Source organism: Silurus aristotelis (genome assembly GCF_946808225.1).
Source record: "Silurus aristotelis genome assembly, chromosome: 19".
Classification (NCBI taxonomy): domain Eukaryota; kingdom Metazoa; phylum Chordata; class Actinopteri; order Siluriformes; family Siluridae; genus Silurus; species Silurus aristotelis.
In genome coordinates this window covers 18,429,260-18,444,596 of record NC_139592.1, presented here as the reverse complement: position 1 = coordinate 18,444,596, position 15,337 = coordinate 18,429,260, and the positions used below count along the sequence as shown (strand labels likewise).

The 15,337-nt window shown below is 38.5% G+C and overlaps 1 protein-coding gene across 2 annotated transcripts; it reads left to right on the top strand.

Annotated features, from left to right (window-relative positions):
• The first annotated feature begins 294 nt into the window (after positions 1 to 294).
• On the top strand, positions 295 to 5,753 carry zfp64 (zinc finger protein 64 homolog (mouse)). Of its 2 annotated transcripts, XM_083570313.1 has the most exons (7): positions 295 to 491; positions 833 to 988; positions 2,041 to 2,184; positions 2,270 to 2,332; positions 2,416 to 2,667; positions 4,158 to 5,023; positions 5,153 to 5,753. In XM_083570313.1, the coding sequence occupies exons 1-7, from the start codon at positions 440 to 442 to the stop codon at positions 5,579 to 5,581; spliced, it is 1,962 nt and encodes a 653-aa protein (XP_083426439.1). In that variant the 5' UTR covers positions 295 to 439; the 3' UTR covers positions 5,582 to 5,753. The 2 variants fall into 2 exon arrangements, with proteins under 2 accessions (XP_083426439.1, XP_083426438.1); XM_083570312.1 differs by having other exon boundaries at positions 4,158 to 5,753.
• The last annotated feature ends 9,584 nt before the right edge of the window (positions 5,754 to 15,337 follow it).

The following is a 15,337-nucleotide window of genomic DNA, read 5'->3' as shown; positions in this document are numbered from 1 at the left end:
ATAAGCAGTAATTTAAATCAATTTCACTTTTAAAAAAATAATAAATTAAATAGGCTGGTGAACATCAATGTACTGATGCTGCTGGTTATGAGTGTAGTTAATAAACTCCTCCGGAACAGGAGAGGGCAGTAGTTTTGTGGCGGGTTTTGTGTATATATACAAGAAATGAAAAGGTGGCTGTATTTCAAAAAGCTGCTTGTTGAACACGTAGTGCACTATTTATCGTTCGGAGGCTATTTGTTTAATCCCCTCTGTAGTGTATTTATATAGAGAGTAGTTAGATCAGTAAACTTTGTCCCAGATTAAACGGAAGCTGTCACGGTGTCGTAAAGTTGTCGCACATAATTGACGCCTCATTCCGGTGTTATGAGATGTAAACACGCGAGATTTAGAAATGGGGTGAAGAGTAAATGTTTGTGAAATGCAAATAATTTAATACATGAATGTCTCTGATGCAGAATTTATCATAATGACATCCTTCAACCGAGACGGTAATCACGTTTTTCTTGGTTTTAGAAAACGTTATAGAGACACAAGTGAGATCTGTTGTGTGAGTCAAAGGATTTAATCACGTGGTGGTATTGCTCACAATCGTGTGTGTGTGTGTGTGTGTGTGTGTGTGTGTGTGTGTGTGTGTGTGTGTGTGTGTGTGTGTGTGTGTGTGTGTGTGTGTGTGTGTTTAATAAAAGGTAGATGAGGCGTGATGGGCGTTTAATACACCCATTTGATAGTTCAATAACTGTACATTACTGGTATTTAAATAAAGGTTAAATAAAGGGCTTTTGTGTTGTTTTTGTTTTGCTTGTTTGTTTATTTGTTTGTTTGCTTGCAGACATTAATCACTTGCTGATGGAGGTGAGCCCTGACATCCACATCTGTGGCTTCTGCAAGCAGCAGTACAACAATTTTGAAGTTTTTCTTGCACACAAGCAGAATGGCTGTCAGATTCCTACCACAGACATATCAGTCACAAGTACTGGAGCTGATGGTAGGTGTGTGTGTGTGTGTGTGTGTGTGTGTGTGTGTGTGTGTGTGAGAGAGAGAGAGAGAGAGAAAGTGGGCAAGCATAAGGATTTGAGTGCGGTTGACAAGGGTCAAATTGTGACGGCTAGACGACTAGGTCAGAGCAGCTCTTGTGGGCGGTTCCTGGTCTGCAGTGGTAAGTATCTAGAAAAAGTAGTCCAAGGAAGGAACAGTGGTGAACCAGTGGCAGGGTCATGGGTGACCAAGACTCAGTGATGCACGTGGGGAGCAAAGGCTAGCTGGTATGGTCCGAACCAACATATATACATATATGATATATGTGTGTGTGTGTGTGTGTGTGTGTGTGTGTGTGTGTGTGTGTGTGTGTGTGTGTTTAATGCACACACAAAATATGGACAAAAGTATTGGGACACCAGACTTTCCCAGTCATATGTTGTTACACCAAAATATGTTGGCACACAATTGTATAGGGTGTTTGGATTTGGTAGCATGAATTTTGTTCTTCACTTGAACTAGGATGACATGCCACTATACACAGCGATACCCATGAACATATTGTAGTGGAAGATCCTAAGTGGCCTGCTATAGAGCTCTGACCTCAGCCCTGCTAAACATCATTGGGTTAGGAGCGCTGACTGCAACACAGGCTTCCACACCTCACCTATATCAGAGGCTGATTTTACTAACACCCTTGTGGCTAAATAAGCACAGATCTCCACAAACACACTACGAAATCTAGTGAAACATCTTCCCAGAAGAGAGGAGGTTATTAGGACAGCATATGGTGACTAAATGTGGACTGGGATATTGAAAAAGCTCATATGAATTTTATGGTCAGGTATCCACAATCTTTTGGTTATATAGTTTGCATTCACACACCTTTTTTTTGTTTTTTTGTTGTTTTTTTTGTTGTTACTATAGGCAATTTTGATTAGCCAGACATTTTTGCTTTGTCCACTCCAAACATATAATGTGGGGGCAGCATTTTGTTACTCAATTATCAAGATTGGGGTTAACGTTTTGAAACCTCTGTATTTGTATTCATGTTTTACACAGAAACGGTGCAAGAGTTTCCTTTCGAGGAGGCACTACAGACCTGTGTGTCAAAGGCTGGGAAAAAGTCTATTAAAACCCAGAAACCAGCCTCCAAAAAGCTAAAACCTGCGCTCACTCAAAAGCGACGCATTTGCAGTTTTTCAGGTTGTGTGAACAGTACGACATGCAATGCAATTTCTAACACTTTCTATTGTGAGATCGTCTTAGTCCTAACTCAACTTTCTCGCAGGTTGCACATTCAAAACCCAGTATGGCCAAAAGGACATGGAAAGGCACATGTTAACTCATACTGGTACGACACAATTCCTTTAATAATCCTTTATATGTTGTTAATGAGTTTTCCCACATGAGTAAAAAAAAGCAGTCGTTGTCCAGGCGACAGGCCTTTCGAGTGCGAACTGTGCCACAAGCGCTTCAGCCGGCGGGACAAGCTGAACCTGCACAGCCGCTCACACACCGGGGAAAAGCCGCACAAGTGCAAGCACTGCACGTACGCCGCCGCAGACAGCAGCAGCCTGAAAAAGCACCTGCGCGTGCACTACGATGAGAGACCCTTCAAGTGCCAGATCTGCCCCTACGCCAGCCGCAACTCCAGCCAACTCACCGTGCACCTGCGCTCACACACAGGTCAGCATCCACTCACCAAACATACACACACTGTTTTTTTAGAATATTCTCTTTCTGATATTAAAGAATTACAAATTCGGACCTTCCCTCAACGTCTTTTTAAAAAGTCTGAGATTTGAGAGCCAAGAGGTTATAAACTTTTCAAATGTAAAAAATAGCAAAGCTGAATATTATTTTAAATGATGTATGGGGTCCTGATTGCCTCTGGTTTTACTCTGTATGCTAAATTGCGTGTTTACACTCATCCAAATTAGAGGTCGACCGATTCATCTGTTGTGCAGATTAACTGGCACCAGTAACCATCGGCGCTGGAGCGCCTGAGAAAAATCCGTTGTCAATATACAGTATAAAAGCGAGAGGCGAATCACTGACACCACATGCTGTTTGTTCTGAAATGTAGGACTGTGCGCTGTACCTCATTCATGTTCACAAATAAGTAGTGGCGTATTCATAAGAAATTGAAGACCACCTCCCCATATCTCCTATTGGCTACAGTAATGTTTTGATGTCAGTATGGGTTTAGATTTATATATGAATTATTCAGTTTATTCAGATGTAAATCAATTCATAAAGATACTGTGGTTTTCTGCAGTAGTTTGATCACGTGGACATGGGCAAAAATTATTCGCTGCATCAAATATGGTCTAATATATTTTGAAATAGAATGAAAGCATAAATATTTCAGCACAGACTGTTAATCAGTATACTGTATTACTGATGTGTAAAAAAAAAAAAAAAAAAAAAAGGATTCTGTTTGCAAAAGTATATCATTGTGTTTTTGGATCAGGCAGCAACACTAAAAATCTAATTATATGGAATTAATTATTTATATGAAGATTTACACAGAAGTAAGTGGACCCTACCAAAAGTTAGTGGACACCTAAGCCTGTGCTTCTTGAACACTCCATTCCAAAGGCAAGCCATTAATATGGAGATGTTGCCTCTCTGCTATTATAAAAGCCCCCCGGAGTCACAAAGAGCAGACACCCAACCAGAGTTCCAATCAGTTTGGTCCTAATGCATATGATTGCTTTGTTTCTTTTATCCAAGCCAATACAGACACACTGAAAACCCCTTGCTTTATTTACTTGATTGTGTAACAGTAAAGTGTGTGTACAATAGTACCTAAATACGCAGAAACGAGCGGTTTATTCCCTGTCGCGGTGGGCCATCTCCCACTTTTAAGTTTCTTAACAACTATGCTGTAAATACAGCTGAGCAAATGTGTCCATTGTCCCCACATGTAATATTTTCCAGACACTGTTGTGGGTTTGATTATTTTAATGAAATATTAAACACACTATGGGTTGGATAGATTTGATCCATATGAAAATATTTGTCTTATACATACACATTAAAAGACAGGAGTCCATATTTGGCCTTGTGTTATGAAGCTGCTCAGGTAAGCAGTGAAACCTATCGATCCAACCTGATAAAAGTCCAGTTGACAAGTGTTTAACCTTGAAGTTTTTTCGGATTCTGCCTTTCAGGTGATGCCCCATTCCAGTGTAGTGAGTGTGGCGCCAAATTCAAGATCAACTCGGACTTGAAGCGCCACACGCGCGTGCACTCGGGGGAGAAGCCGTACGCGTGCGAACTTTGCGATTACCGATGTGCCATGAAAGCCAACCTGAAGTCGCATGCCCGGCTGCGCCACGGTGCGTACGCCTGCGCGGAATGCGACTTTCGGTGCACAGCCAAAACAGCACTGCGTGCACACTCCCGCCAGCACGCCCCCGCCCGGCCACTGCGCTGCACCTGCTGCCCGTACTCTTGCAACAGCAAGGGCGCGCTTAAGAAACATGAGCGCGTGCACTCGGATGAGCGTCCGTTCACATGCCATCGCTGCCCTTTCGCCAGCAAGCAGCGCGCCAACCTGCTCGTCCACATGAAGAAGTGCCATGGTGAGAAGGTTATAGAGGGGCGCAGCAAGGTTGCCAAACGAGGAAAAGCAGGAGATGAGTCTACCAGTCCTGTAGGTTCAAGGTATCGGGTGAGGCTCGAAGCAGCCCGGGCGTTCCGTTGCAATCTGTGCGATGCATCATTTGTGAGAGAAGATTCACTACGAAGTCACAAGAGGCAGCATAGTGACACAGAGAAACAGCTCCGACTCGAACAATCACATAATAGTACCGTGAAAGAAACGGATAAAGGACCTGAGCAGGTTTCATTTGCACTTACAAATGGGTCAGGTCCTTCCTACGGAAACACGCAACTCAAGATCTTTGTGGCACCTCCTGTAGGTCAGGAAGGAACTTTCATACAGGCAGCGGTGGACGTCCCATCTTCTAAACCTGGAACCGTTCTGCTTAGTTCGGAAGGGCAGAATGTAATTCTCAACCCAATAATTCAGCAGGTTAGTCTGTTAACTCCGGTGCAACACTTGAGCCCACCAGAGGGCAGCCTCGAGCACCAGACAGTCTTATTGACTCACATCAGTGGCAGTGAAGAAAACAATCTATTACAGACAAATGTTTCTTCACAGGTACCAATCGAGACTCAGACCTTCATCAGTTCCTCTTCATCTTCAGAAAGCAGCCACGCATACATCACGGCTTGCTCGGACCTTGACAGCCTGCATGCTCTCATCCAACAGGGTGGTGCAGAGGTCACGGTGGTCACCGAGGGCCACACCTCCATTACTACAGCAGCATCAGCAAGCTCCACTTTCGAATCTGCACTGGACATCGAAACACCACCATCTGAGGAGAAGCTGAAGCAGTCAGACGAGGTGAATCCGGCTCTGGACTATGGTTTGGATGTGCCTGATATGAGCATTGAGACGTCTAATTCCATTCTTGTACACAATGTTACCTTGTCAATCTCGGCGCCGGATCAGCCGGTCCCCATCTACCAGCTCTCACCCCATCACATCTTCTCCGACTCTAATCCGCCTGACAGGATTGAGGACTAAGCAAGCGCATATCTGTTTCAGAAATTCATGTTTGTTTAAAAGAGATATTTTTCTACTTATTCATGGCATGCTGCTTATTCAGAGTTCTTGTCTAGGTAGTAAGTAACATAATGATTGTGAAATGTAGACATTTTGGAATTGTTTTCAAAAGAGTAAAATTGTTTCAATCTTTTATTTATTCAATTTTTTTGCCATTTATATGTCTAAAATGGTGCCACCTGACAAGCAAGCAAGTGCTAATCTGTATACTCTATATACTTACAGATCACTTTAATAGGAGCACCTGTAACCATTTATGTAGTTTTCCATTTAGCTAATAATATGGTTTTCCATTAACAGGTTGTAGCTTGGTGGTTAAGGCTCTGGGTTAATGATCAGAAGTTTGGTTTTCAAACCTTGGTATTACCTGGCCGGGACCACTCTTGGGATCTTATGAAAGACCTTTAACCCTCTTTGCTCCAGAGGTGCTGTATCATGGCTTACCCTGCGCAATAGGTGGACAAAGAGTTTCAATGTGTAATGTACATGTGACAAGCATAAAGCATCTTTCTTTCTATTTTTGCTATAACATAAATAGTTAAAACTAAGTTAAACGTTCTGCAAAGGTATACATTCTTTTTTGTATTTTAACGTCACACGTTTTATTTTTAAACCCCATTTTATACTAAACATTTTATGTTGTAATTTATAAAAAAATAAAAATTTATTAGATATGATATCTAATGCATAGTATAATGTACTTTGCCAAATCAGCCATTCAAGCTTAATTTAGTTGATAATCATTACTCAGATGGCTATGGCTAGAATCATGCAGATTAAATATTGGCTTCTTTTGCCCTAAAGATGGCAGTAGAGATTTTGAAGCACTAGGAAAAAGCTGATTAGTATGGAAGGTCCTAGTGTAAACCTTTAACGAAGTAAAGGCCGAGCTCGCAAACATCCTGAACCATCTAGAGACGTACCAACGCCATTTGGATTCCACTTCATGTAGAGTTTGGACATTGGACCTCTTTGATTGTTTAAAAGTGCTGGCATGGAGAATGCAGTAGCTCCTGGTTCCATAATATCAACTGCCTGTATAAGATTGTAAAAAAGGACATTACTCATAATCTTATATAACGGTGCTCATGTTAGTTCTCAATCTCCGGTGTTTTGTATTGTTTTAAGATTTATAATCACACTCTTGATATCACCTAAATGAGTATGGGTTTCCTGTTTGAGTCTGGTTTCTTTCAAGGTTTCTTCCTCATTCATCTAAGGGGGTTTTTCCTTGCCACCGTCGCCCAGGCTGCTCATCAGGGATAAATACACATTGTTCACTTTAACTCTTAAATTCTGTAAAGCTGCTTTGAGACAATGTCCATTGTGAAAAGCACTAAAGAAATAAACTTGACTTGAAGTCCTAAATCCTAATATTATATGCATTATAATATATATATATATATATATATATATATATATATATATATATATATATATATATCGTTATCATGACTTAATATTCTCGTGATCTTGAGAAGTCGTAATACAGAGAAAACAACTTTGGTTAGGGCGAGAAAATGAAGTTGTGATCACAAGAAAACAACTCGTTATGTCAAGATGGTTCGAAAATGAAGTCGTGAAAACTTAGAAAACAAAAGAAAAACTCCACGGCCTCTTAGGACTGCCGTAGATTAGAACTGTTTAACCTAAACGGAAAGTACTGAAGGTATCTAGTATATGAGCATATCCATATTTCATAATGCTGAAGCATGGGAGAATTTATTTATACAATATAGCGTTTTCTGTACTGATGTAATAACGCTACTTAACAATGAAACGACAGAAAGCAGCCAACTAATGCTAATTTATGTGCAGTTAAGACACAATGATTAACTTATAACCGAGCACTTGATGCGGTGTGCTGATTAAAAAAAAATAAATTCATCTCCACATCGAAACAACTGCTCGGTTTTGTCTGTCTCAGGTACGTGTGAATGTAATTTTCTGTTCGTCAGGTAGTGACAGTTATGAGATAAAATCTCTGAGGCAGTTGCAAAGACGAATACATGAAATATAACTGCGATATGTCTGCACATCTTCCTGACCACCAGGCTTCATATCAGACCTGCTTCCTCATGCCAATAGCGCACGTTCAAGCCGAGCAAATCCAAATTAATAATGATCAGGGCCTCTTTCTCTCTTCCTCTCTCTAACATTGGAGTCTCGGTAAAAAAAAAAAATTGCCGCTTTGATAAGAAAAAGCTCAGATCTTTGCTGTAAACAGTGTTTTCCTCTAGTTTTGGAGGTTAATGATAGGAGAATAAGACGCCTCGTGTATAAACATCCTCATACTGTCGAGTGACAAATTCAAGGAAAATATTTCAAACTAGTGCTAGACTATTATGAGTTGTCAGAATAGCTTCAATGCACATTGGCATATATTTTACAAGCATCTGGAACCTAAGATCTTACCTCAACTGGTTTTTGGTGATGGTTGTGGTAAATTCTGTGTGAGGGATAAACATATACGCATTAAGCTTTTAGTTACTAACTAAATTCAATAATAGCTCAGTAATTGTCTCATCTTTGGCACAATGCCCATTGTTAAAAGCACTATACAACTTCAACTAAACTGAAGTGAATTGAGTGCTGTATAAAGTATTGGTTATCAATACAATCGTCTTTTTTCAACAGTCGAAATCGCGATATTTAGTATTATTTATCAGTTTATTACAGTGTCTGTCAAAAGTTTTTAAACATCTAGTCTTTCTGCCACTTACCAAGAAACAGAGTTTTCTAGAGTTAGAGTTTTACAAAAAATGATGACACTGGAGACGCCTTCCAAAAAAATTACTTTCCCGAAGAAGCAAATTATACATATTTTATTTTTATACCTATTTATAATTCCCTTCTACAATTCCTTGTAAATGAGCTGTTGGTATAAAAATCATAGCATATATTGCATGTCAAACGTTTAAAAGCGCCAAGCCTTTTATGGTTTTTGAGTAATTTTTTTGTTTATATGCAACAAGCTAAGTAAAAGGCAGAAACACAAGAATTGGACGGTGACTGTCTGGAAGAAAGTTCCGTCAACAGATGAGTTCAGATTTTATATTTTTAGCTTTAACAGAAGAACAAATGTATAAAAGAGAACCAAAGATCTTAATGGTATAATGATTCTATGATTACGTAATTTGGCAGGTGTATCCAGAGTGACTTATAGCTGAGCAGTCGAGGGTTAAAGGCCTTACTCAAGGTCCCAGTTTGATGTTGCCAATGCCTTAACCACTGAGCTACAACCACCCAGTGGTGTCTAGTCCAACTGGACTGCAGTTAGTAGAACCATACAACAAGGCAATGACCTGAAGCATACGTCTGTAGCATACAGTCAGCGTTCTCTATTTTGGAATGTCCTGTCCAGTAACTGCACCTTAAATCCTATTGAACTTCCCTGGGATGAACTGGATCTTACGGACAGAATTAAATATCCAACTAGTGAAACATGGTTTCTCCAAACTACTTGTCCAAATGATGAGTGTGTAAAGTTATTTATTCTAAGGGAGGATTTTTCACTGAAAATAACATATATTTATATATTTGTTTATTTGAATTAAATCTTCCTCTCAAGAACGATAAAAGACTCTGTTTCCAATCTTCTGATAGACTCTGTCAACAGAAGACAGGAGATTCCTCTTTGACATTGCTCACTGTTGATCATGAAGAGCTTCAGTTAATATTCACATAAGATTTTAGAACCGGGGGGGGGGGGGGGGGGTTTGAGGTCTTTGACCACTTATTTGTTGTTGAGAGGTCAGAGGAGAATGCTGAAAGAAAGTAAACACTATTTACAACAGTGGTGAGCAGAAAAGCATTTCAGACCATAGCAAACACTGAGGCAGAAAACTGCACATCACTCCAAGAACAGGAATTTGGCACTACACTGGACTCAGTGTCCAGTGTAGTTCCAGTGGACACTGGAAAAAGAAGAAAGAAAACCCAGATATTAGTGCAGGGTAGGAAATGGACATTTGTTTGTTAGAACCATAATGGTTCAAAAGAAGTCAATTTCCTTTTATATCTAAAAGGGCAAGCTCTGCTCTAAAAAAAGGTCAATATTTGGTGACCTTGTTGCCACTGTCTACAGAACGATCCGCCTGGATTTCTTTAGGAAACAGGTTCTGTTTGAGTCGGACTCTTAGGAACAAGTGTGCATTGATTTACCTGCCACTGCTAATAGCTTTAGCAGCTCAGAATGACTTCTTATCTATTTGTATCTCTCTCTCTCTCTCTCTCTCTCTCTCTCTCTCTCTCTCTCTCAGGACTTGTGTTATGTGTTAGCATATGTAAGGGACATATTCTAGCATGTCTATGTAGGATATTAAAAAGTGCTTATTTTCAGCTAATTGCAGACAGTGTTGATGTCACTGTAATTTGATGCAATATAATTTAATGGCCATGCTCATTAATATTATTTACATTTCAAAGCACACACACACCAATATATTGGGACACCTGACTTTCCAGCCTAATACCAAGCTGTTAGGACACAACTGGGGCCACAAAACTTGAGGGGGACAGCAATACAGTACAAACCTGTTCCAGCATGATAATGACGCTTTGCACAAAGCCGACTTAATTAAGATATGGTTTACATGGGGTGGAGTGGAGGAACTTAAGTAGCCTGCTGTATGTGCTGCACACCAGGCTTCCTCACCCTAATTCAGTACAGAACATCCTTGTGGCTGAACGAGCACAAATCTCCACACACACACTTCAAAATCTAGTGGAACATTTTCCCAGAAGACTTGGACTAAATGTGTAATGTAATGTTTAAAAAACACATACAAATCTTATGTCCACAAACTTATATTAATGACTTCTTATTTTGGCTGCTCCCATTAGAGGTCGCCACAGCAGATTATCTTTCTCCATACTACTCTGTCCTCTACATCTGCCTCTTTCAACCCAACTACCTGCATGTCTTTCCTCACCACATCCTTAAACCTTCTCATTAGCCTTCATCTGTTCCTCCTGCTTGGTGGCTCCATATTCATTCTCCTACCGATATACCCCATGTCTCTCCTCTGCACATGTCCAAACCATCTCAATCTTACCTCCCTCAGCATGTTACCAAAACGTCCTTCATGTGTGGTCCCTGTAATTAACTCATTTCTAATCCTGTCCATCCTCATCACTCCTAACAAAAACCTCAACATCTTCAGCTCCACCTCCTTTATACCATTTAGTGAAATGGTGTGATGTGGCACAACGTTGTTTATTTAACACTTTTTTGTTACTTTTTAACAAAAATAATTAAATGTGTGTGTGTGTGAGTGTGGGGGTTGGGTTGCCTCAGAGCCAGAACTACTTTCAAAACAGCTGACAGAATCATAATAATAATAATTAGGGGCTTAGGCTCGAATAAAAGGGAGGGTCATGTATTCTTTTTATTTTCTTTCTTTCTTTCTTTCTTTGTAGTTTCTATTTTAATTTTACATTCTATAATCTATTTTATTATATTATATTCTATTATATTCTATTATTCTATTTTGAAAGATTTTTCCAGTCATAAAATAATGCATTTCACCGCATGTTGTGTTGATCATAGTTATGCATATGACAAATATAAATCTTGAATTTTAATTATTACAATTAGAAGACCTTCAGGAAGCTGTAAATTCACCAAGCTATAATAACTAAAGTTTTCCGACCTTAACTAACTGAGGTGACTCCAATCTGCCTACAGGTGTCAGTGAATCTCCACTGTGAACACATTTCCTTACCCAATCACACTGATCAGCTCACAGTGGAAGAACAATACGTTGGCATGTGACGTTTTATTTCTGGATTTTTATATCCATATTTATCCTACAGCATTTTTACTGTTTTTCCAACTTCAATTCATAACAGACAACCAGGGGGGGGGGGGTCCTAAGTGAGCTTAAAGATATGCTTATTGATTGTTTTGAGTGGCCATTTGCTACGTATTCGTATAAAATGCTCTCTATATTTTCTTTTTTCATTCTTAGCTTTATTGATCTGTGTGAAACTTTCTTCTGCTTCATTGTCCCAGATGAATGGCTTTTCCCCCTGCAGTAAAGCACTCAGCCCTGAGCCCTTGTAAAACACTATTAAGCATAAAGATGATTGCTACATGAGGAGGGGGAGAGAAGACAGAAGAAGAAAAAACAAGAATTTCTCTTGGTTGCATTTCTTTGATCTATTATCTTGCAGACCTCCAGCACCTAATCCCAGCCATCCATAAGAAGGACCCCAAAACCACCACCACCACCACCCCTTCGCTACTTTTTCTTTATATTTTTGTATATATTTATGTTGCACATTTTTAAAATATAATATATTTTTATATATTAAGTTCAATTAGGAAGAACCAAGATGAAACTTGTTAAAAACTATTCTTCTTAATTGAACTTGATTGAAGTATATAAACATATATTATATAAAAGAAAAAATTCATCTTGGCTCTTCCAAATTGAACTTAGGTGTCCTGGCCAACTACAGTCCATAGCATGACTAGTTACAAAGCATTAAGAAACATTTAGCTCCCTGAAATTAGGTTGTATGAACAGGAATTCTTGGTCTTTTTAATTATATCCTGCAGGAACTATCAGATGTTTATATATATATATATATATATATATATATATATATATATATATATATATATATATATATATATATATATATATATATATATATATATATATATAGTCAGTGTGTGCTCTTTAGGTCTGTGAATCCTCGTTAAGAAAGTTACAGGAAGCAAATAAAAAAACACCACCACCACCATGATACTGTAATCCCCCTTTTTGTTCCTTCCTTCCTGTGTGTGGAATGATAGCAGCATGAATAGGGCCGTAAACACCTTCAGAAAAGAGCCGAGTCTCCTCACAGCTGTCCAGAGTTGTGTTTTTGCAGCATGTCCATGCCTGACGTCAACGCTGCTCCAAAAACCTGAAGATATCCAGGAAAAGGACTGACAGGAACTGTTAAAGCTTTGCAGGATAAAAGGGAAACCACTTGTTTGTTCTTCATTCTATGCATGTAGTCGTTGCTTTTTGTATTGTTCTTTATGTGTTATCTCTATTTTTCTTTTGTTTGCAATGTTTTTTTTTGTTCGGTCATTCTTTTCTTTCTTCAGCAGATTTTTTTTTTAAATCAGTGGGAAAGGGGGAGATCTGCTTATCAGGCATTATGCAACATGGGCCCTGCTCTTTTCACAGCTTGATAACAATATGCTTTTGACCTTTGTTTTGTTTGCATGCAATTTGGTGGCCCATTACCAAAAGGTACTGAATGGCTTCTAATGTAATTAACTGGTCTGGTCAATGTTGATATGGATTTTATTTCCTGTCGCCTTTTCTCTCTCTTCATTTAAAGGTCTTTCGGAACTGGAAAATTGAGGTATTGATATGTTCAGAGAGTTCTTCAGATCTCAAATCCTCCACTTGAGGTTAAATAAAAACGACCTGAACTCTTCCAAAAAGCTTGTCGCTAACCATGCAGTCATCGGCCTACATGCGTTCATTTTACTGCAGATCCCGTTGTAAAGGGAAAACTTTCCATGTGAATGAATTAGGAGAGGTTTATTTGTAAAAGGGATTAATCAGTGCATTTAGCATTGCGTTATAAAGACGCAATTGTTATTAAAAAAAGAGTCTATGGGGCTCAGTGTCACACTGGGTGTGGGAACAATCCTGGCTCATGACAAAAGCTGCATTCCATCGCTCACCATGTGTGCTTTAAGATATGCTTATTGATTTACGGCCTGTTAAAGAACATGTTCATAAGATGTAAATTTGCAGTTACATGATGCTAATCTGACAGGAAAATTTCAGGATTTTGTTTCACATATGTGAGTGTTTTTTTTTTCTTCTTCTTCTTCTTTAACAAAGACCAGGTGCGTTCTTTATTAGTCTTTATTAATTAATTTTTATGAACTCGGTATCAGATAATCGATAAGATTTAAACAGTATACTAACTGTATACATTTGAACCTAGCGTAGACTTGCTGTGAATCAGACACAAATTGTTTTATGACATTGAAATGTAGAATCGGCTCAAAAATTTTTCTCTTTTGCGATGTTAATTAGATTTGGAAAATTCTTTGCACCTATTGTTTGCTGGTGTATTCATTGCTCTATTGTTTTACACTCATCCTGGGCTGTCAGGATGTGACCAACTCTGTTGTGGTCTTTCAAGATGGAGAGCAGTGTTTTAAAACAGTTGCTCAGGGGGTAGAAAAATAAGTATGTTTTTTTTCGGACAATGAATAGGACCTGACTGTGCCGGTTAAACCCCTATAAAAGTCCTTTCAAGGACAAAGGAATGCAATTCTACACTCCAGCATAGCAATGGCATTCAGAATGGCCTGAGCTCTGTTTAATTTTGAAAGCCCATTTTAGTGGGGTACAGTGCTTCTATGAACACCAACCTGTTTTATTGTCAATTAAAAAAACAAAAAAAACAAAATCAATATCACCAGTACTACACAGTGATTATACTATCATACTTCATACTATTTGATTTGATTTGGTCAGAGTTGATTATATCAATAGTAGAGAGTTAGTGAAAATGTGGGGAAAAATTTTTTTTTGAGGAAGCTATGTCAGTATTGGAATCAACTTTTTATGAATAAGAAAAAATTATGAATAAGAAAAAAACCTTTGCATTTTTATAGAATCTATAAGTTTTGTTGAGAAGATGTATTTTATCATTTCATAATCAAAAAGTTATAGAACCTTGTTTTAAAATGTTTTGCCTATTACATATTACAATAATAAAGATTACATGTTGCTTAATAAAGTTTACATTTAATTGTATTGATTGTACATTTTACATAATAAAATTTTGTTACAATGTTTACTGCCCAACATTATGAAGGGGTGCCAATACTTCCAGAGTAAACTCTGTTATTCTGTATAATACAGAGTAATACTGTGAACTATAATCTGTATTATTATATTACTTTGTTGTTGTTGTCATTGTTGTTAATATTATGCTTATTATTATAATTTTTATTGTTATTCTGGTATGTTTATTTATTTGTCAATATGTTGGTGGTTTGTTTATAGCGTTCTAAAAATGTTCCATATATTAGCTGTGAATACATGTGAATATCTACAGTACTACATTACACCTTCTACCATATCCATCTCATATCCACGAGGTACATCCACGATTTCATGCATTGCATTAGCAGGTTTGTATGTTTGTGTTGCATTCTGTGTCGCATTTTGCGTCTGACATGGTAACGATTTGCTTTCCTTACTTTTGACCGATTTCGTCTTGTCAGCAGATTGTTTTTTTGCGAGTTTGCTAAGCAAAAAAGCTCTTAGTCTTTCAAAACAACACACCTTTGTTATCACGACAAAGCACACAAAGACAGAGAGTGAGAGACCGTGAATCACTGGCATGTTCATTGTTAAACAAAAAGTTTTATATTGTTGATTATACAGGATGAGTTGGTTCTCATCAGGATTGATCATGATTATTAGCGCAGTTTGGCGACGGCAGCTGTGTCGAGGTAAATGTGAGGCTTTAACTGATATCTTATATCCACGTTAATGAAAGGTCAAGTTTACTGGGAAACGTTTGCAGTTTATTTTCATAAACAAAACTAATATCTGTATGCAAAACTAAACTGCACACTGAGACATGTGGTCAGCCTCTTAGACCTGGAGCCTGGCCAGTGTAGTGAAGCATGCAAGAGATGCAGGTAAGCAAACAAATTAGCATTAGGCCTTTTTTAAG